The sequence below is a fragment of the Perognathus longimembris genome, chromosome 6 (genome assembly GCF_023159225.1).
Source record: "Perognathus longimembris pacificus isolate PPM17 chromosome 6, ASM2315922v1, whole genome shotgun sequence".
NCBI classification, from domain to species: domain Eukaryota; kingdom Metazoa; phylum Chordata; class Mammalia; order Rodentia; family Heteromyidae; genus Perognathus; species Perognathus longimembris.
This window is the reverse complement of record NC_063166.1, coordinates 82523686-82543699: the sequence shown is the minus strand read 5'-3', so window position 1 is coordinate 82543699 and position 20014 is coordinate 82523686. Positions and strand designations below refer to the sequence as shown.

The window sequence follows — 20014 nt, the reverse complement described above, 5'->3', positions numbered from 1 at the left end:
AGCTGCTGGATCACTGAGCGGCTAGATCACGAAGCTGCTGGATCACTGAGTGACTAGATCACAGAGCTGCTGGGTCACTGAGCCGCTGGATCACAGAGCTGCTGGATCACTGAGCCGCTGGATCACAGAGCTGCTGGGTCACTGAGCCGCTGGATCACAGAGCTGCTGGGTCACTGAGCCACTGGATCACAGAGCTGCTGGGTCACTGAGCCGCTGGATCACAGAACTGCTGGGTCACTGAGCCGCTGGATCACAGAGCTGCCTACCCTGGGGCCCAGGTGGAGAGTCCGGTGTCTTGGAGGGGGGCCGAGAAGCTGCCCCACTATCACTGGTGCTGGTGACACCTGTAGGGCCACCCTCCTTCCTGTCCCCAGCCACAGAAAAGTGTCCCAGGGGAAGAGGTGACCAGACTGCCCTGGCCCAGCATCGTGCAAACGCCAGCCTCTTGTTCAAAAGGCACTTAAGAACTTCCAGTTGGCTTCAGCATTGAACAGGCCCCAGGATGGGTCTGAGGCAGCCCTGGTCAGGCCCCTGACACCCCCACTCTTGGGTAGGGAGTCCCTGCCCCCTCCTCAGCTCCTGTGCAAAAGAATCCGTCCCAGCCATCCCAGGGGACCACGTGGAGATTGTCGCGGACAGGAGAAGAAGGTTTGAAAGGTTTATTAGTGGGGCGGGACCTCCGAGGGGAGAGGGAGGGAGCGCTATGGCATCTGAGCCTTATTCAGGTGGTTCGGGGCTACACCCAAAGGGGAAGTAGGCAGGTCGGCCTGGTGAGTGGGCGTGGCTCATGATCGCTCTAGGGCAGGGAGTTCAGGTATGGGTGGATCTGGGGGCTTGTGGGAGGGGCTGAGGACCTGAGGCCTGGTGCCCTGGGGACCTACAGCCCCTAGGTGGGGTCACCACCTGCGGCCTCCTCTTGGACAGGGGCACCCAGGTGGGAGTGGCACCCCTGCTGGAGGGGGGGTGAGCAGCGGGGAAGCCCCTGGTCTGTGCTGCCCACCTTCTGGCCACTACCCAGCCCAGGCTCCGGTTCCAGCCAGATGAACCCTGCCCAGCCATTGGAGGGGTCTGATGCACCCCGACCCCACCCCAGCCTCCTGGGAAGGGAACCCCAAGTCCTCCAAGATGGCCTCATTTCCTGAGCTCTGCTCGTGCCTCTGACCTTTGCCCTTTGCCTATCACCCTCAATCAGGCCTTCCTTTAGGACACCTGCCCCTTACCTAGAGAAGATGGCGTGTGTTGAGCAAATCCACCTGGCCAGGCCGCCTCCAGGGCCTCGGGAGGCCCCTGCGCTTGCGCGTGATCCTAACTCGCCCACTCGAGGCCCTGCAAGGATCTGGAACTCTATCCGGGGACTCAGTTTCCCCTCGGTGACACCCAATGGGGCCACTGGAGCAGGCTACGGCCAGAGTGGCAGACATGTAGCCTACAAATCCCTTGGCCGCCAGAGGCCACTGCCCCCCCCCCCCCGCCCTGCGGAATAGCCCTGGGAGGGGGAGACGCCGGGCTCGGGGAGCCGGGGCCCCAGCCCCTTGGGGCACCACCCGCCTCGGCACCTGCCCCCCATCCCAAGCGGTAATGGCCTGGATTTGCACCCTGGAGTTACAGCCAAAGCCCCGGATCTTTCCAGAAGTCCGAGGGAGAGTGGCGAGTGCTGGGAAGCGTGTGTGTGTGTGTGTGTGTGTGTGTGTGTACGCACGCGTGCACACGTGCTGGTACTGGAGCTTGAACCTGAGGCCTGGGCTCTTTGGGTGAAGGCTGCCCCACCCCTCGAGCCGCCTCCGCTGGCAGCTCTCTGCTGGCTCCTTGGAGATGAGTCTCGAGGCTTTCTTGCCTGGGCTGACTTTGAACGGCCGTCGTGGGGTCTCCGCCGCCCCGGCACGCAGGGGCCCGGAGCCCATCTTGTCCTCAGCGGCGTTCCGCGAGCACAGGTCTCCAGCTTTGGGGGTGGGGCGGCTCTGGGGTTGGGGAGACGCGGGGATGGGCGGCCACGGCGCCACCGGCCTGCTCACCCCTCGGTAGAGGGCAGTCAGCCCAAACTCACGTGTGCGGATGAGCCGCGGGGTTAGGGGGAGCGGGCCTTGGTGGTGGGGACTCCGTGGCCGTGGGGGGGGGGGGGGAAGCTCTGCTGTGCAGGGCCCCTTTCTTGCCAGAGCTCCCTGGACTCGGTCAGATCCTGTCCCGGGACTCGGGAGAGGCTGGAGAGTTCCATGGCCAGGCAGGGATGGAGCCACAGGACTGACCACGAGGAAGCCAGAGGCAGCCTGCCCACTGCCTGGGCGCCGGTGGCTCCGCCTGTCATCCTAGCCACTCGGGAGGCTGAGATCCGAGCGTCAAGTTCAAAGCCAGCCCCGGCAGGAAGCTCCCTGAGGCTCTTCCCGTCAACGAAGCACCAAAGAAAGCCAGAGACGGAGCTGCGGCTCAAGTGGCAGAGCACCAGCCTTGACACAGCTCAGGGCAGGCCCTGCACGCAACCCCGGAGCAGCACGGAACAAACAGCGGCCAGCTGGGTAGCAGCCGAGTGACGGCCGAGGCGAAGCCGGAGGGCAGCTCTGTCAGCTCCGGCGTCCGACCTGAGCAGGGCCAGGCTGGTCGAGCTGGTGGAGACAGGCTCTTGTGCCAAGGCCCTGGGGCTGTGGGGGCCCAGGCCGGGTCACAGCCGTCCCCACCCTCTCCTTCCCACCCAAGAGCTCGGAGCCCACGGGGGCTTTGCCGGGCTCCCCGCAGCGGCGGCCTGTGGTTTGGGAGACCCACGGGAGTCTCCTAGGGCCGCAGCCAGAGATGGAGGCGGCTCGCAGAGGTGCCTGGTTGTTCTTTCTGCCCTGAACATGGGGATGGTGTCTGGAGCTGTGGCCACGTCTTGTGACAGACAGGGGGCCTGGTACACGAAACCCAGACAGCATCTGGCAGTGTGGTCTGGAGACATTTCTGGTGGTCACAGGTGGGGGGGAGGGAGTGCTGGGGGTGGACATTAGGAACCCACGACGCCCGCTATGTCAGAGGGTTCACCTGACCCACGTCAGTGAGAACCCCATGCTAACCCAGCACTCAGAAGCAGGGCCGCGGTGACTCCTGGGGGGGAGGGGGGACGTGGCCGGCAGGAAGTCGGGGGGGCTCTCTAGGTACCGAGCCTCCCACAACACCAAGGCCAGGGCTGGGGTCGGGGTGCACACAGCTCTTCCATGTTGGGGGGCCAAGGCAGAGCCGGAAGTCACATGCCACACAAGTTGGGCAAAATCCGAATGGTGTTCTTTTTAGGGCCAGGGCCAGTGGGGTGCCATCTACACAGTGGGGTGCCATGTTCACAGGGGGCCGGCCTCACGAGGCCCCGCGGCCCCCATCCACAGCCACAGCCCGCGAGCCGGGCCTCGCCGGCCAGCAGAGCCCTTTCTTCATGACGCGGCCAGGCTCGGGGCTCCGGTACAGCCGCACACAGCGGGCAAGCCAGCCGTGCGCCTGTCGTGTTCTAACCCAGTGTTTTCAGGGCAGCTCCTCGGTAGAAAAAGCAACGGCACATCCAGGTGCCCGTGGCTCGCGCCTGTAATCCTAGCTAGAGGACTGCAGTTCAAAGCCAGCCAGGGCAGGAAAGTCCGTGAGGCTCTTATGTCCACTAAACTATCAGATAAGCCAGAAGTGGCGCTGTGGCTCCAGGGGCAGAGCGCCAGCCCTGAGCACAAAGAAGCTCAGGGACAGCACCCAGGCCCTGACTGAGTTCAAGCCCCAGGACCCGCCCCCCCCACACACACACAATACACGTGCGCGGGCACACAAACAAATCAATGTGACCGACATTCCATTACTGATTTGCATCTCCTTCCCAGGGCTGGCAGGGAAACGCGGGGTAAAGGCTGGAGGTCAGGCACTGACGGCCCACACCATCTCCTTCACGGGTCTAAGGAGGGCTCAGCTTCACGCGGATGCTGGTGCTCACATCACAATCCTAACTACTCACGGGCTGAGATCTGAGGAGCACAGTTCAAGGCCTGCCTGGGTAGGCAAACGTCTGGGAGACCTTAGCCATCAAAAAGTCCTAGGTGGAGCTGTAGCGCAAATAATAGAGCACCAGCCTTAAATGAAAAAGCTAAAGGACAGAGTTACAGGGCCGAGCTCAAGCCCCAGGGGACACACACGGGGACACACACACACACACACACACACACGTGTTCAGTCATTCACTCGTTTATTAGTGGTGCTGGGAACCAAATGTGCTCTACTGCATGATTTTTAAGGCTATTCTTCCAAGAGGAAAATCTTTCCACCCCACCTCCCAAACACCTGAGGGCCGTGGTAAGAAGAGTAAACTGAGGGGCCGGCCAGCACTCCACCGGATTCAAACCCCAGGACAGGGCCAGGAGCACCGGCTCCAACCTCAGCAGACAGGGTGGGCACTGGCGCCCCCTGCTGGTCAGACTGGAACAGCGCCGGCTGAGAGCATCGGCCAGCCACTTGGGCTTCATTTCTGATGGCCCAACGCCAGTCTTCCAGGATAGCTGGTGTGTGTGTGTGTGTGTGTGTGTGTGCGCTTGCACACATGCACATGCATGCACAGATGGGTGGATCCATATGGAAAATGAAGCAAGAAAGGGGTGGATGTATAGCTCAAGAGGTCGAAGGCCTGCCTTGGAAGCCCAAGGCCAAGTTCAAGAAAAAACAAAAATCAGAAATGTAGGCTGGGAAGGTGGCCTAGTGGTAGAGCGCTCGCCTAGCACGCATGAAGCCCTGAGCTCGATTCCTCAGCACCACATACACAGAAAAAGCCGGGAGTGGCGCTGTGGCTCAAGTGGTAGAGCGCTAGCCTTGAGCAAAAAGAAGCCAGGGACAGTGCCCAGGCCCTGAGTTCAAGTCCCAGGACTGACAAATCATAAAAGTGACCAGGCCAGGGAAGCAATGCCAAAGCCCACACTACACGGACGCACACGCGCGCACACATCCTGAGTACCAGCAGCACCTCCCCCGCCGCGGCTTCCCGTGTGGATTGCTGGCCGAGGCGGCCGAGGGCCGGAGCTCAGAGAACTCACCTTGCGCAGAGGCTCTCCTAAGACGTCTACAAAAGGTTCCACGCGGGAAAACGGGCCTACAGCCAGTGGGCCTGACTTCATTTAGGACAGACTTTCACCTAGCAGGTAGTTTGTGAGCAGCCAGCACCGAGGCCACGAGAATACACACAGCGGCTCCAATGCGAGCATCGCCCTGCACGCGTGCCAGGAATTCCAACGACGTGAGACCGCCAAGCCTTAGCCAGGCACAGATCGGAGCAGCCCCACCAGGGCGCACAGGCCTGCGGCAGTCCTGCCCCTCAGCGGGAAAGAGGGGGACCCCAGGAGGGGAGGGGCTGTGGGGGTCGGGTCCGCCCCTTCTCCCCGGGGTGAAGACTGCAGCCCAGCCTTGCCGGCGGTCTAGCGGGAAGGCCGTTTCCCCAGAGCAGGCAGGGAGGGATGGGAAAGGGAGGCAGCGGGTCAGCTTCAAAATATTTTATTATAAAATGCAGCCCGGGGCTCCGGGGCGGCTTTCCCGGTCCCCGGCACACTGAGCGCCACCCCGGAGCCGCCCGCCCAGGACCCAGCCTCCCGGGCGGCCCGGGTCCCTGGTGGCAGGGGGCCGGGCAGCGGGCAGAGCAGCGGGCAGCGGCTGGCGGGGGGTGGGGGGGGCCGCCGGGCCCCGGGCCGGCCGAGCCCGCTTGCTCGCTCCCTCCGGGGGGCCCCGCCGCACAGCCCCCGACCTGCACGGCGCAGGCCGCCTCCAGAGCCCAGAGCCCCCGCTACTTCTTATTCCTTGGCTTTAGCTCTTCAGCAGCATTCCGCAAGAAAATGTAGTTTTTCTTCTGGGGGTTATAGAACTCGTGTCCCTGGAAGGGAAAAACACACACAGCTCAGTCGACGCACAGCTGGCGTGGTGGGGGTTTTTCACGTCCATAACTAAATGCGTGAATGAAGAACACAAGAAAGCATTACTGAAGCAAAGAAATAAAAGCCACAAGTTCAACACAACTTTAGGACTGGGATGTGGTGCAGTGGTAGGGTGCTAGGCCAGCAAGCACAAGGTCGCGGTTCAAACCCAAGTACCACCCAAATCTCTCTAACCCTGAACGGTGGAGGGCCGGGGCGAGTGTCCCCGGGAGGTAGGCCCTGACTTCTGTCAGGCCGGCAGGGGCCCCCGCTCTGCGGCCGCTCCGAGCTTCTGCGGGGGGAGGGGGCAGCATGGGAGGCAGGGACAACAGGACAGCGGAGGCCGAGGTTGTGTGGCTGCTGGGGACCAGGAGGCGCTGCCCAGCACAGGGCGGAGCCGGCGGGCAAGTCCTGGACACAACACGCGCAGGAGCAGCAGCGGCCACCCAGGCCTGGAGGGAGGCGGGCGCCGCTGGGGGCCACCACGGCTCTGCTCCCGCCGCCAGGGCACGCTCGCTCAGAGCTCTCCGAGCATGAGACGGCCCTCGACAAGTGTCAATTCACACCCGCCATGCGCCACGCGCAGCTTTTCTCAGAGGGCGGCGTCTGGCTGGGAGCCGATGTCAGCGACAAGCAGCCCAGAGGCGAGCTGAGGCTGCCGTCTGAACCCGCGAGGCCTCGGCATTCCGGGGCAGTCAGCGGGGCCTCCCGGTGCCGTCCACTGCTCCGTGAATGCCTTCAGAACAGCCAGGCCACCGCGCAGAGGTGCACGTGTGTGTGTGTGTGTGTGTGTGCGTGCGTGTGCACGATGCATGCTGTGTGTGGGGAGGGAAGCAGGGCCTCCACCCCTGAACTACTTCTAGCCTCTCCGGAGACTTGAGACTTGCCCAGCTGCCCACAAACTCCTGGCAAATCCAGTGTGGATTGGGAAGAAGTGAATCAGCGAGGCCCCGGGGGCAGCGGGAGAGACCAAGGCCTCAGGACCCTATGCCAGCCAGGCACACACCCCACCCCAACCTGTGCTCCCTGGATAGGAGGGGTGGGCCGTGAGCCATGGACTAGAGCCAGGAACGGGGAGGACGTGGCGTGTCGCTGCTGTGCCAACGCCCGTCACCCCCCGGCCGCCCAGGTGCCGGGAGCAGCACACGGTCCCGTGGCAAGATGAGGAGTCCCTTTCCTGGTGATGGCTTCACCAGGTGCAAATGACCACCGCAAGTACCGGCGTGCACGACCACATGTCCTCTGTGGCCGGCTCAGCCACACCCCACAAATGGCACCTCATGTTCTTGCCTGGCTTCCCCCCCAGCACTCAAAAGCCCGCTCTCCCACGCCTGGCTTTCGGTGGTTCAGTGAAGATGAACACTGATGGCCTCTCATGCCCAGGCTGGGTTCGAATCACAATCCTCAGGTCTCAGCCTCCTGAGACGCGAGGATTACACGGCTGAGAACCCGGAGCCAGGGGTGGAGGGGGCAGCGAACCTGGGAGGTTGGAGAGGACAGAGGTGGACGACCCTGTTCTGGGCTCCCAGCAGATGCGGAGGGGCCGCCCCGGCGGGCCGTCTCCAGGACACAGTGCCCAGACCCATCAGCTCCCCATGCCCAAACCACAACCCAACCCCTGGTGCCCAGGCAGGCGCCAGCCCTCTGGCCGCCCTTCCCCTGCTCTTCCCAGCAGCGAGCAGAGCCCCTTCTCCAGGGCACCAGCCAGGACTCGCAGCCCGGAGAGCGTCCCAACTCCACACGGGCCTGCGCCTGCCCTTGAGGCCCCGGCTCCTGCAGCGGCTCACCTTGGACCAGTCGTAGCTGGAAGCGTAAGCAAATATGTTGCCGTTGTGGTTGAAGCAGCACGCCGAGATGGGCTGGTCCAGCTGCTCTGAGGTCTTCAGTTTTGTCCGGGCGTCCTTGTCCCAGAAGCTGAACCGACCGTCGGACCCCACGGTAGCCAGAGTGCCGTGGACAGGATGGAAGGCGATGCCGTTCACCTGCAGGGCGGACACGCACGGTGAGCCGCGGAGGCAGACACGGCCCTGCCAACACACACGGCGGACACGCACGGTGAGCCGCGAAGGCAGACACGGCCCTGCCAACACACACGGCGGACACGCACAGTGAGCCGCGGAGGCAGACACGGGCCTGCCAACGCACGCCTGTGCCGCGAGTCAGGAACACCGCCAACTCGCCGTGCTCCCTGAGCCACGCCAGCCCAGAGCCGAAGCCGCCAGGCGCAGGAGGGCAGAGCAGCCAGCAACCCCAGGCAGTGCAGCTCAGAGAAATGCCAACAGCAAAAGCCTGTGCTCCAGAACAACCAGAACGCGGCCAGTCACTGTGCACACACAAACACAAACGAGACCCACACGCTGGCCGAACACGCGGGCTCTTCGAAGATCTTTTCTGCTGTCACTGGGTGTGAGGCTTGCACTCGGGGCCTGGACGCTGTCCCTGGGCGTTTGCTCAAGGCTAGTGCTCTACCACTTGGCGCCCTGGGCTCCACTGGCAGGCTTCTGGTGGCTAACTGGGACTACGCCTCAGACCTCCCTGCCTGGGCTGGCATCAGCTGTGATGCCAGCTCTCGGCCTCCTGAGTAGCTAGGGTTCCAGGCGAGAGCGAGCCACTGGGGCCCAGCTAGCGGGTTTTTTTTTTAAGGAGTACTGAGATTGAAATCAGGGCCTTACTCTGCCTAAGCCTGAGCTCCATTTTTTTTTGTTGGTTGTGGGGCTTGAACTTGGGGCCTGGTGCTGTCCCTGAGCTCTTTCGCTCAAGGCTAGTGCTCTATCACGTGAGTCACAGCACCACTTCCAGTTTTCTGGTGATTGCAGAAAACTTAAAATGAGTCTCAATGACTTTTCTGCTGGGGCTAGATTTGAACCATGTTCCTCAGATCTCAGCCTCCTGAGTAGCTAGGACAACAGGCATGAGCCTGATACCAGCTCCAGTGCTTTCTGTTGGGTCATTTTTCAGTGAGTCTGCCTGGCACACCTGGGCTGCGTTCCACGTGCACTAGGCTTTCTGTTGCAGCTGGGCTGACGGTGTGTACCACCACACTCAGCTGCTTCTACACATGGTTACACACATTTCCTGCCCAGGCTGTTTTCTGGACCTCAGCATCTCACACAGCAGGGGCCAACAGGCCCAAACCCATGTGCGCAGCTATCTGTTGATAGCTTCTGCCTGGGCTGGCCTCAAACCAACATCTTCCGGACCTCAGCCTCCCAAGTAGCTGGGATTACAGATGGAGCCACTGGTGCCCACCAGGACTACGCTTTTCTGATCCTGTAATGCCAGTAGCACCGTCTCCCAGTCTTTCTGGGAGAGTTCCCAGGGTGAAGTCCGGCTTCTTCCCACATACCGCATAGATGTCCTGAGGAGCAGAGGTGTTGGTTCCATTGGAGCGATGGCATTTGAAGGTGAAGTTATCTTTGGCCCTGAAAAGCAAAGACTCATCTTAGCTTGTCCATCTAAGTCTGCGTGACTATTCCCATGGGCTGAGTCCACTTACGGGTTTGGGGGGTTGATGTAGTGAATGGCCACTCTCCCCTCGATACTTCCCAGGGCAAACCCAGTCGGCTTATTCTGTTTGTCTTTAAAAATAGCCACACAGCGATGCTAGAAAATTAACACAGCGAATGTGAATGTCAGATGTCACAGCTATGAGATGTGACCCAGGCATTTTTATCCTGGTGAGTTCTGCTTTCTGTCTTTTCCAGAGTCGCGTGATTCTGCCTGCTCTGCACATAGCTAGTGCTGTACAGGTGCCCTCCAGATGACCCTCAACCAGCATGCCAGCCGGCCTTCGCCAGGCAGGTGCCCTCCTGCGGGCATTTCCCAGCAGGGCGGTGGAGGGCCATCTGGCAGGTGGCCCTGAGGGGAGCGCGGGGTGGGAGGGCAGGCTTTCCAGAGTTGAGCCGAGTCCCATCCTCCACCACGACTGTGGCCCTGGGAGCTCCGTGTCTGGGACTGGGCGGCTTGTGTTCCTGGCTGGCTGGTTCACGGTGTCTTGGTTCCTCCGGCTCCCACAATGGCAGACCCTCCTCGTTTAGGAAGACCAGGAGCAGGGCTGTCTTTCTTGCTCCTGACCTGGGCTCTGCGGGGTGACCTGGGCAGGACCGTAGACCCAGCTGGCTCGATTCTGACATTTGCAGGGTCCCCGTCCTTACAGAGCTCACCAGCTCTTTCTAGCCTGGCCTTATTTGCATGGCCTTGACCAAGCAGCGCAAAACCAAAAGCCCATCTAAATTTTAAATAAAATTAAAAGAAGTTTCGAAAGCAAAGCTTTCTAGTCCTGTTAGCATCGTTGGGCCTCAGCGGTGCTGCAGTGAGTCTAACCTTCAGACAACAGAGTGTGCCCCGTAACATGCAAGCTCAAGAGGGCACACGCGTGCTTACCTGCCATTTGTGGCTTATTTTGTGGAGATGGGACCTCATTAGCTTGTTGCCAGGTTTCCCTTGTACCACGACCCCCCTAATCTCCTTGAGTAGCTGGGATCACAGGTATGAGCAACTGAGCCTGGCCTTCTTTTTCCAATAAGCAGTTGTACAAAGAATGCTCACGATTCTATGTGAAGCTGTAAGTACACTGTGTCTCACATCCCCCCCCATTCCCCCCCACCCCGTGCCCCGGCCTTGTTTCTTGGTGTTCTCTGCCCCACCTGGTGTTTGAGAGGAGACTCTATCCTCCTGAACTCAGAAGGCTGGTTTTCCAGCTGGTAGACAATCAGGCCCCGCTCTGCAGTGGCCACCACGGCCATTGGATATATCTAGGGGTAGAAGAAAGCGGAAACACTTAAAATTCAGGAGGAAGAAAGCTTTTTACATCAAGGGATTAGACCAATGGCTTCAGTCATCAAGTCCGGAAACTTTAAGTTTACTGGTCACTATCGACTGGGGCTTGTGCGGCCATTCACATAAAGCTCAGGCTGGGGCCGGAGTCCCCTCTGTCCCAGGCTCCCAGTGCCTGGGCGCCTGCACTTCTGGGGCTCCCATCCCTGCCTCGCCCCCCCCCCCCCGTGTCCGCTTCTCCAGAGCACAGGGGGGCAGGCTAACAGTCCAGAGGCACGCAGGCGGCGGGGCTAGCCCACGGCGTCCCTTCCGCATGTGTCTAGGATACACCAACAGAACCTGCACCTATCATCTTCCAGGCCAAGTCCCACAAGCGTAATTCCAGGGTCGGCTCGCATAGAACAGAAGATTCACCTGGAGCAGAGAACACTCTTCCTTCTCACGCGTCAGCCCCTGCCCTCCTACTACAAGTCACTGCACCCCGCGCGGCACCAGTGGCTAGTGTGCACCTAAGTGACACACCTGCTGATAAAGCAGTCTCCTGACCTGTGGTTCCTAAGGAGGAGGAGGGGCTCTAGACCCCGGCCAAGGCATACCCTCACACCCTCAGGAGAGCCATGCCTGCTTCAAAGGATTAAAATGCTGTTCCTTACCACGTCGGCGCAGTAGCACCTTTCGGGGAGCTGCAAGACCATCATAGGGTTGGACGAGCGGGTATCCCAAAACTGAAAGCAAGAGGAGGGGGCGGAAGTGACTGCTGGAGCTGCAGTCTTGGACTGAAAAGCACGCACAGCCCCCCAGTAGTGCGGCGCCCCCCACCCCCAGCAGCGCGGCGTACCTTTAAGGTCTTGTCCCAGCTTCCAGTCATCACACAGCTGTAGTTTGGGGCTTTAATCCAATGAATAGTCTTAACAGGTGCATCGTGCTTTCAACAAGACAAAGCAGACAGATCAATGCAACAATCTGTTAAGAAGCCTGGGTTCTGGAAATCAGAGGAACTTAACTGAGGTCACAGCAAACACCGGCACCCAGAGTTCGGCACTTCTGCAAGACCAGAAGCACCCAACACAACACGGCAGTGTGAGTCACACCAAGCCCGCCCCAAGAGAAGGACCCAGGGAGGATGCCACCCTGCCAGCTCTACTCACTGGGGGTGGGGGGGGCCAGGGTCGGGGAGATGCTTCCAGAACAAGGTGCTGTGATCTGTGTGTAACTGTCCCGCAGAAGCACCAGTGTGGAGAGTCCCTCTCTGACCCTCTGCACCCCCAGGCCAGGCCCCCAAGTTTGGGTTCTCTTTGCTTCACTTCAGGTGTGCCACGGAGACCACACCACTTGTGTGACAGTGCCTGGCACACAGTGAGTGCTCAGTGAACACTTGTGATGAGCAGCACACAGGTATTGTATGTGCAAACGTGAATGTCCCAGGATCACCTGCAACGTCTCTCTTTCCACAATGCCACTGCCCATGGCGAGGCCGACTCAAATCTCTGCAAAGGGTTTGGAGCCGCTGGCGCGTTTATACAGGTGCCTCAGCTCTGACCAAATGGCTGGACAGCCAGATGTACTTCCATTCCCAACAGACAGTGCCTCCCAACGCAAGTCCCTGGCCTGGGCCCGGTACCTGAGCGATTTGAATGGCCTGGTTACTGTTGAGGTCCCACATCTTGGCTGCTTTGTCACATGATGCTGTGAATACTTTGCTCCCATCCTACAATAAAATAAGAACCTGCTATTAAAAAAACATTAAGCCATACTTAGTCATTAGGTTAATGTATACATTTTGCTATTCTTATTTTTCCTTATTTGGGAACCCTGTGTGTCGCAAACTACAGTATCAAACAGCAACACTTTACCATTTATTAAGTTAACATATAAGCAGGCGTGTGTGTGTGCGCGCGCACAGGCGCATGCATGCACGCGTGCATGCGCTATGCATGCATCTGCCAGGGCTGGGGCTTGACCTCAGGGCCTTGTGCTCTCACTTGGCCTCAAGGTTGGTGCTCTACCAGAGCCACAGCTTCACTCTGTCTTTTGGTGGTTAACTGAAGGTGACAGCCTCAGGGCTTTTCTGCCCAGGCTGGCTTCAAACCATGGTCTTCAGATTGTAGCCTTCTGAGTAGCTAGGAATACAGGCATGAGCCACGGACACACGGATATTAGCTGGCTTAAAAAAAAATCAAGTAGCATGTGCAGCTACACAATCACAGAGTCCCACCCCTCATCCTGACCGTCCTCTCAAAGGCATTTTGGGAACACTATCTTTCCGTACTTTGGTAAACTGTAAGTCTTCAGAAAAGTTGCCGTACCACGTAAATACTCATCAACTTTGACCTAGACTGGCTGACAGAAGCGCGCAGTACACCTGCCTGCCTGCCTCTGCGCGAGTGTGTCCACAATCACCACCTCCCTGCAGCTCCTGTGACGCCCGGCACGGGCACTCTCCGCCAGCACCGTTCTCACCGTCCTGTCCCAACCACAGAGCGCCCAACGCGGTCCTCAACTGCAGCCGGCGGAGGGCGACCAGAGGCTCCCGGCCTGCAGCACGCTGTGCTGTGTTGTGCTGGGCGCCACGCCACGCCACGCCACGCCACGCCAGCTTTCCTCCCACACAGGCCACGGGCCAGATCTGTCTCAGGGCCACTCTGTGAACCTGGCATCGCCTACGTCCTCCCCTACAGCAGTCTGCCCATGGAAGCTGCCGGGCCTCCTGAACAAGGGAGAAGACTTGCTCCTCCATCTCTGGAGGACCCCAGGGACAACACCACAGGCCCTGTGAAGTCAGCTCGGGCACAGATGGCCGCACCTCCTCTAGCAGCCATGCTCAGACACCGCACACACCGCCTGTGGATCTCCAAGGCATTTGTGTGGAGTGGAAGAAGCGGCTACCAGAGGCTCTGACTGCACACTTCTGAGCTACTACAGCTTAGGGACGCAAAACAAGCATGACCGTTCCCGGAGCTGGAGTGCGATTAGACCTGACTACAGAGGACTGGGGGGCGGGGGGTGATGGGCTGGGTTGTGTCTTGGTGACCATGTTCTGCCAAGACCAGGGCTACACGCAGCTCAGCTTTGCTACGTCTGTAATACAGCAACTTGACTGAGAGGATGGAGGCCCGAGGCTGGCTCTGAGCACTGCGGGTCCTCCGCCTTGACTTTTCCAGGCTGGACTCAGCTGCGGCAGCAGTGACCGGGAAAGGAGATGGGAGCCAAGAGCTGTTAGCCCGTCAGCCCCTGCCCTCCTCTGCCCACTGCAACCCCACAGGGGCCCCAGCATAAAGAAAGGGAAGGAAGGTTCGTTCAGAGGAAATGGGAACTGCTCAAGTTCAGGGCCTGAAAAGGAAAAGAATCCCCAAATAAGCCAAATATTCTGAAGGCCCAATAACAGAAGTCTCCCCTTTTCACTCTAGGATCTTCTAGGATAGTAAATTTTCTTTTTCTTTTTTTTGCCAGTCCTGGGTCTTGGGACTCAGGGGCGCAGCACTGTCCTTGGCTTCTTTTTCCTCAAGGCTAGCACTCTACCACCTGAACCACAGTGCCACTTCCAGCTTTTCCTGTGCTGAGGAATCAAACCCAAGGCTACATGAATGCGAGGCAAGCACTCTACTGCTAAGCCATATTCCCAGCCCTAAAATTTCTAACTTTAAAAGCAAAATAAGCTCCTGGCATAGAAGAAAAGCTTTAAGGAATTATATGGGCACAGCTCAGCACCTTACAGCCGAAAGAGATCATACAATTCCCTGCTCAAGATAACATGTCAATAAAATGCTTTTTAATGAAAAAAAATTCAGAGAGTAACTAAAGTCATCATTAAAAGCACCAATATTTATAGAAACAGTGATTTCAGAAACTTAAAATTCCTATGGCTACACACATGCCACAGGTGAGCATCCTTAACCCAATGACCAGAACACTCCACATCGCCTAACACTCTGGTCACGTCGTGTCAGGTAAGGAAGAATGATGACTGTTTCGGATTCGGAAGAGTGAATTGCACAGTATTTTAAGTAGATAAGAACGTTAGAAATGGACTTGAACCAAGTGGCTCACATCTGTAATCACAGCTGCTCAGGAGGATTGTGGTTTGAGGCTAGACAGGACAAAAAGTGCGTGAGTCTCCACGTGGACTACTAAGCTGAATCTGATGGAGCAAGCCTGGCATCCAGCTTCCCGGGAGGCGGAAACAGGAGGATCGGGGCCCAAGGCCAGCTCTAGGTAAAAGACAAGAGCTCACCTGGAAACTAAACACACAAAGGGCTGCGAGTGTGGGTGCAGGGGAAGAGCGGCTGCCTAGGGACTGCAAGGCCTTCGGTGCGAACCCCAGCCCCGCCAAAGCCAGGAAGGAGTGGACCAAACTTACGTCGCTCCAGCAGACGTCGAGCACGGGCCCCGTGTGCATCTGCTGCGCTTTTGGAATGGTCTGCCCGCTGTCCTGAACCTCCCAGCAGCGAACCTGCAGCAGCGAGACGATTCCGTCACCACCCAGTAACTGGTGGGTACGGTTCACCACCCCGCCTCCCGACCAGCCTAACTACCTAGTGCAACAATGATGCCTCTGAAATGCCCGCCGGCGGCTACTTTCCTGCTCAGCAGTAAAACATAAAGACTCCTCTGCTTGCACATAAATCACTTCGTATGCCCCACCTGTCACTTAGGGCAGAAGAGAATATTGCTCACATACAACTGTTCAGACGGGACACCAAGTTGCAAATTTACCTTTCTACTCTGAATGCTTCCATTTTTATGTATTTCTCCTTTGTTCATAAAAGTAGCAGGTTGGACTTTCCTGTCCTAGAAGGACAGGATAGCTGGCTCACTCTGCCAAGCTGTCCCCCGACCCCCAGACCTGGTGTCGGCATGCTGGGCCTCCTGCCACTCGTGCTGGTGCCCCAAGGACTAGGCATTCTGGGACCCTGGCTGTACCTGCACAACCCTGCACCCTTCTAACACTTCCCGGCAACAAATCAAATGAAGCCTTTCAGAAGCACACACAAAAAGCCAATCTGCTCAGCCCTGACTTCCTCAGGCCTTCCAGGGCTGCAGGCCAGTGTGGCATCTTCCACAAACTTCAAAGGAGCCTTCACCTACTATCATTAGCGCTGTGGTTTTGTAACCTCCACACCCTCGCTGGAGGCGCAGCGGGGAGGCGGCAGCCGGCAGGCTGAGTGGGCCTGTTCCCTGGCTCCCAGACTCAGATCCGTGAATGTGGCTTTAGCCCAGTGCCACAGCGCGGGCTCTCACTGCCGCACACGGATTCAGAACATGTGCATAGATCACATCATCGCATGGTCTTGCCCCGGAGTCCCGGGAAAAAGCTCAAGGTGCAGCGTGCCGGTCATGGCCGAGCACCCTTCTCCTGAAGTGCTGCTTTAATTCACATGTGGACCAGCAGCACACATCAGGCCCAGCCGACTCTGGCTAGCCTCTTATTCTTCTACACTTACACAACAAGGCTTCCTTCTGGTCGTGAGTGTGGTGAAGGTCACGCTATTCTACTTGTGAAGAGTCTCTTCGCATCCTAGTAGCGTTTGAATCTTTCTTTTTGTCTGTCATGATTTTGTGTATACAATAAAGGAAACAGCTGGCTTGGGAATATACCTCCTGGTAGTGATATGATACAGGGGCTCATACCTGCAATCCTAGCTACTTGGGAACCTGGGATTGGGAGAATTGCAGTTCAAGGCCAGGCAGGTCACGAGACCCCATCTCAGTCAGTAACGGGGTGCAGCTGGAGCTCCGGGAAGCAGTCCCGGACGCACACAGGCATCTGAGGCGTACTTACATCGTTGGCCCAGGAGCCTGCAATGAGGAAGTTCCCCGGCAAGGTGGGAGGGCTGAAGGACAGACACCCGATGCTATCGTCTGGAGAAGACGTCACCTCAATGTCCTGTTGGCAAAGATACGGCTAGAATGTCCACATCACAACATCAAACCTCCACCTTCTTCACTCAGCACTCAGGGTGGACTTCATGCTTTATGATCCAATTATATGAGCTGGAAATGTGGCTTAGTGGGAGAGTGCATGCCTAGCATGCATGAAGCCCTGGGTTCGATTCCTCAGTCCACATACACAGAAAAAGCCAGAAGTGGCGCTGTGGTTCAAGAGGTAGAGTGCTAGCCTTGAGCAAAAAGAAGCCAGGGACAGTGCTCAGGCCCTGAGTTCAAGCCCCAGGATGGGGAGAGGGGGATCCAATCAGACCTTCCCTTACGTTGGTCAGCAGAGAAAAGCTCTGGCTGGAAGCCAACTCTCCTCATGGCAGCCCCCCGGCTCAGTCTTGCCCTCCCCTCCTGGAGTCCTACGTGGGTCCTGGGCAGCTCAGTTAACCTGGAGACCTGGCAGGTGGGAAGTTGGCAGACACTAGCCCAGTAGAGAGCATGTCTGTGCTCCAATGCCAGACAGTCTCAGAGCTCTCGTCCTGAAGGCATCTCCTAAGCCACGCCAGCAAGGCCACCCTAAACTAGCCACTTGCTTACCTTCATGGGATTGTGGTTATCTGTGGTTGCGCTGCCAAACATGCTGGTCCCGCCAGTCCCAAACCCTGAGGTGGTGCCAAACAGACTCATTTTGGCTCTTAAAAAAAAAACAAAGAAACATCACTCAGGGGCAACACAGAGATACAGATCACAGAAGCAAACAGTACAAGTGGCTGGAGGCCAGGCGTCTCTCCTCAGAGCGATCTAAACCTGCAAGAAGCAGAGAGCTTTCTGAAAACAAACGTCTGCTTTACAAAGTTTTACATTTCCAGTTCCATCTATTTTTTGTATCCTTTTTTTGTTGGTGGTGGTGGTGGTGGTCGTGGGGCTTGAACTCAGAGCCTGGGTGCCATCCCTAAACTTTTCTGCTCAAGGCTAGTCCTCTAGCACTTTGAGCCACAGCTCCACTTCAGATTTAAGTGGTTCATTGGAGGTAAGAGTCTCACGGACCTTCTTGTCCAAGTTGACTTTGAACTGTGATCCTCTTGAGTTGGTAGGATTACAGGTGTGAGCCACCAGCACCCGGATTTCTTTGTGTCTTCTATGAGCCTGCCCATTGTAACCACTAATGAACCACTATCAGTCATGAGCAATCACTCTTCAGTAGCCAGGCAGGAAGTGTATGCATTATATTTGCACTTTAGATAGGAACACTAGGAATGCAACAGCAGAAACGACACAAGAACCTTATCTTTTCAAGTGGAAACTTTCTTGTTACTTTTGTGTTTCAGCTTGAAGTTACCTAGAAAAGAAGTCAACCTGGGCAGGCATTCCAGTTTTTTTTTTCTTCTCATCTGAGACTAGGACTCGAATTTGGTATCTGACACTTTATGATCATTGGCAGGCTCCCTACCAGCTGAGCCACACTTCCAACCCTTCCAGTTTCTTTTGGGGAGCATTAGGCATTATGCTGTTGACATTTTCTCAGGCAAGCCCCTTGTGCCAAGTTCTTTTCTGGGCATCACTGTAGCAGGCCCAGTAAAGTCAATGTAAATGGGACCCTACCCCTTGCCATAGCTGCAGGTGCCAAAAGTGACAGTGTCTCGGTGAAGAGCTTTTCCCTTCTAAGAGAAAAATCCCAGCATTGTAACTCCCTGATGGCTCACTTATTAAATAATGCCACATTTCAACACTGTTAATAATTATAGTGTTTGTGACATTTCATACCCAGAACCCTATCACGTCCCCTTTCCAAAACACACAGTGATACACTAGCTTCCTCAGACAGGACAACTCAGAGGGGCCGACCTCACTCGAGTGACAGGGCAGAACAGTTGCCTGGCACATGCGCACCGCAGAAGGCCACTGTGAGAACCAGCGCATCTGCCCTCGGCTGGGACACACCCGAAACACCAGGTAACTGCGAGTGGCAAAGCAAAGGAACCACAGGGTCTGGGCACCAGTTACCAGGTAGGGAAATAAGGAGCTTTGAGTTCCTCACCTGTAAAACAGACTCTGAGTACTTATTTCTGAAGATTTATGGATACAATAGGGAGATCACACACAGTGCTTAAAACACAGCAGGCTTTCTGGGAGTAGGGGAGTTCTAGGAGGCCTTGCACGTAGTTGGCAGGCGCCGATACACCCAATCCTGTTTATTTACTTATTTATTTTGGGGATGCTCACCTCAGTCCCCGCTCACCTGCACCTCCTCCGCTACTGGGATGTGCCACCAGGCCTGTCACCACACAGCAGGTTCTTAATACACATTTCTGTCCCACTTCTGGTCGGCTAAGTACTGACCAGGTAGCAATCAAGTCTAGCTGGCCCTGGGAAGCCCAAGTACAGGGGGACGTGGGCACCCGCCACCCCCCCCCCCACCGCCCTGCACCTGCTGGCCCTTCAACTCTAGAGGGCCTTTCCTGCACTACCCAGCAGCCCCCACCCCACCGTTCAGATGCTCCTCGGGGCCCTTCGGGTGAAGCCCCGGGGCTCATGGGAACGTGGCCTGCAGGGGGGCGAACTTAGCGTCTTAAGCTTCCCAAGCCTCCCGCCCGGCGGGCCTGGCATGGCCTAGCGTTTTCTCCCGGGCCCGCCGGGAGGCCGCCGCCCCGGCCTGGGGGCGCTCTGGGTCCCGCTGCGCTGGCGGCCCCCGCCCCTCCCGGCTCGTCCGGTACTCGAGGCCGACAGAGCGAGGCCGCGCCGCCCTTCTGCACGGCCCGCTCGGGGAGGGCCGGCCGGAGCGCAGCCGCAGGGAGGGGAGGCCCTCGCAGCCGTCCACCCCGCAGGGCGGCGTGCCGGGCCTCAGTGTACCCAAGGAGACGAGGGGGCCGCGCTGCCCGGGACCCGGCGCGCGGGCGGCGGGACGGCGGGGACGCGGCGCGGGGCCTGCCTACCTGAGGGCGCCCCGCGGAGGGAGGCCGGCGGCGGCGGGGCGCGGGGCGCCCGCAAAGCTGCTCCGGCGCAGGCGGGAGGGCGCCCGGCGCGGGGACGGAGCGAGGGGCGCGGCGAGGGGGCGCCGGGCGCGGGCAGCTGCGAGGGCTCCGGCTGACCGCGGGAAGCAGCGCACGCGCCTCGGAGCCACTTCCGGTGTCTCCCGGAAGGCGACTGGGGAAGAGGGCCCGCTTCCGCTCGGGGCCTGCGCATGCGCAAGGGTGCTGCTGACGCCAGGGGGACGTCCCTCTGCCCGCAGTTTACGGACGGGTGGAAAATAAGAGACGCGGCGTGGTTGCCGAGCAACCGCGTTTGTAATTCCGCAGCCCGGACTTCCGGGAGGGCCGTGCGCGCTGGCGGCGAGTGAGTGAGACACGTTTGTCTGGTTTTAAAGCCTCAAAGGATCGCGACTGCTTCCAGTTCCAGTCCGCTACCGTCCTCGGATGGCTGCTGCCCGCGGGGCCCCCGTGCTGCCCGCGGGGACCCCGTGATGGCCGCGGGACCCCCGT

At 58.4% G+C, this 20014-nt stretch overlaps 1 protein-coding gene across 1 annotated transcript; it reads right to left on the bottom strand.

The window, feature by feature from the left end:
* Positions 1-5695: 5695 nt before the first annotated feature.
* Rae1 (ribonucleic acid export 1) lies at positions 5696-19622 on the bottom strand. Its single transcript, XM_048349653.1, has 12 exons — positions 19469-19622; positions 17133-17229; positions 16441-16545; positions 15019-15111; positions 12283-12369; positions 11500-11586; positions 11315-11386; positions 10532-10639; positions 9382-9488; positions 9232-9307; positions 7673-7867; positions 5696-5845 (listed from the first exon to the last, which is right to left on the bottom strand). The coding sequence occupies exons 2-12, from the start codon at positions 17220-17222 to the stop codon at positions 5759-5761; spliced, it is 1107 nt and encodes a 368-aa protein (XP_048205610.1). The 5' UTR covers positions 17223-17229; positions 19469-19622; the 3' UTR covers positions 5696-5758.
* Positions 19623-20014: the final 392 nt, after the last annotated feature.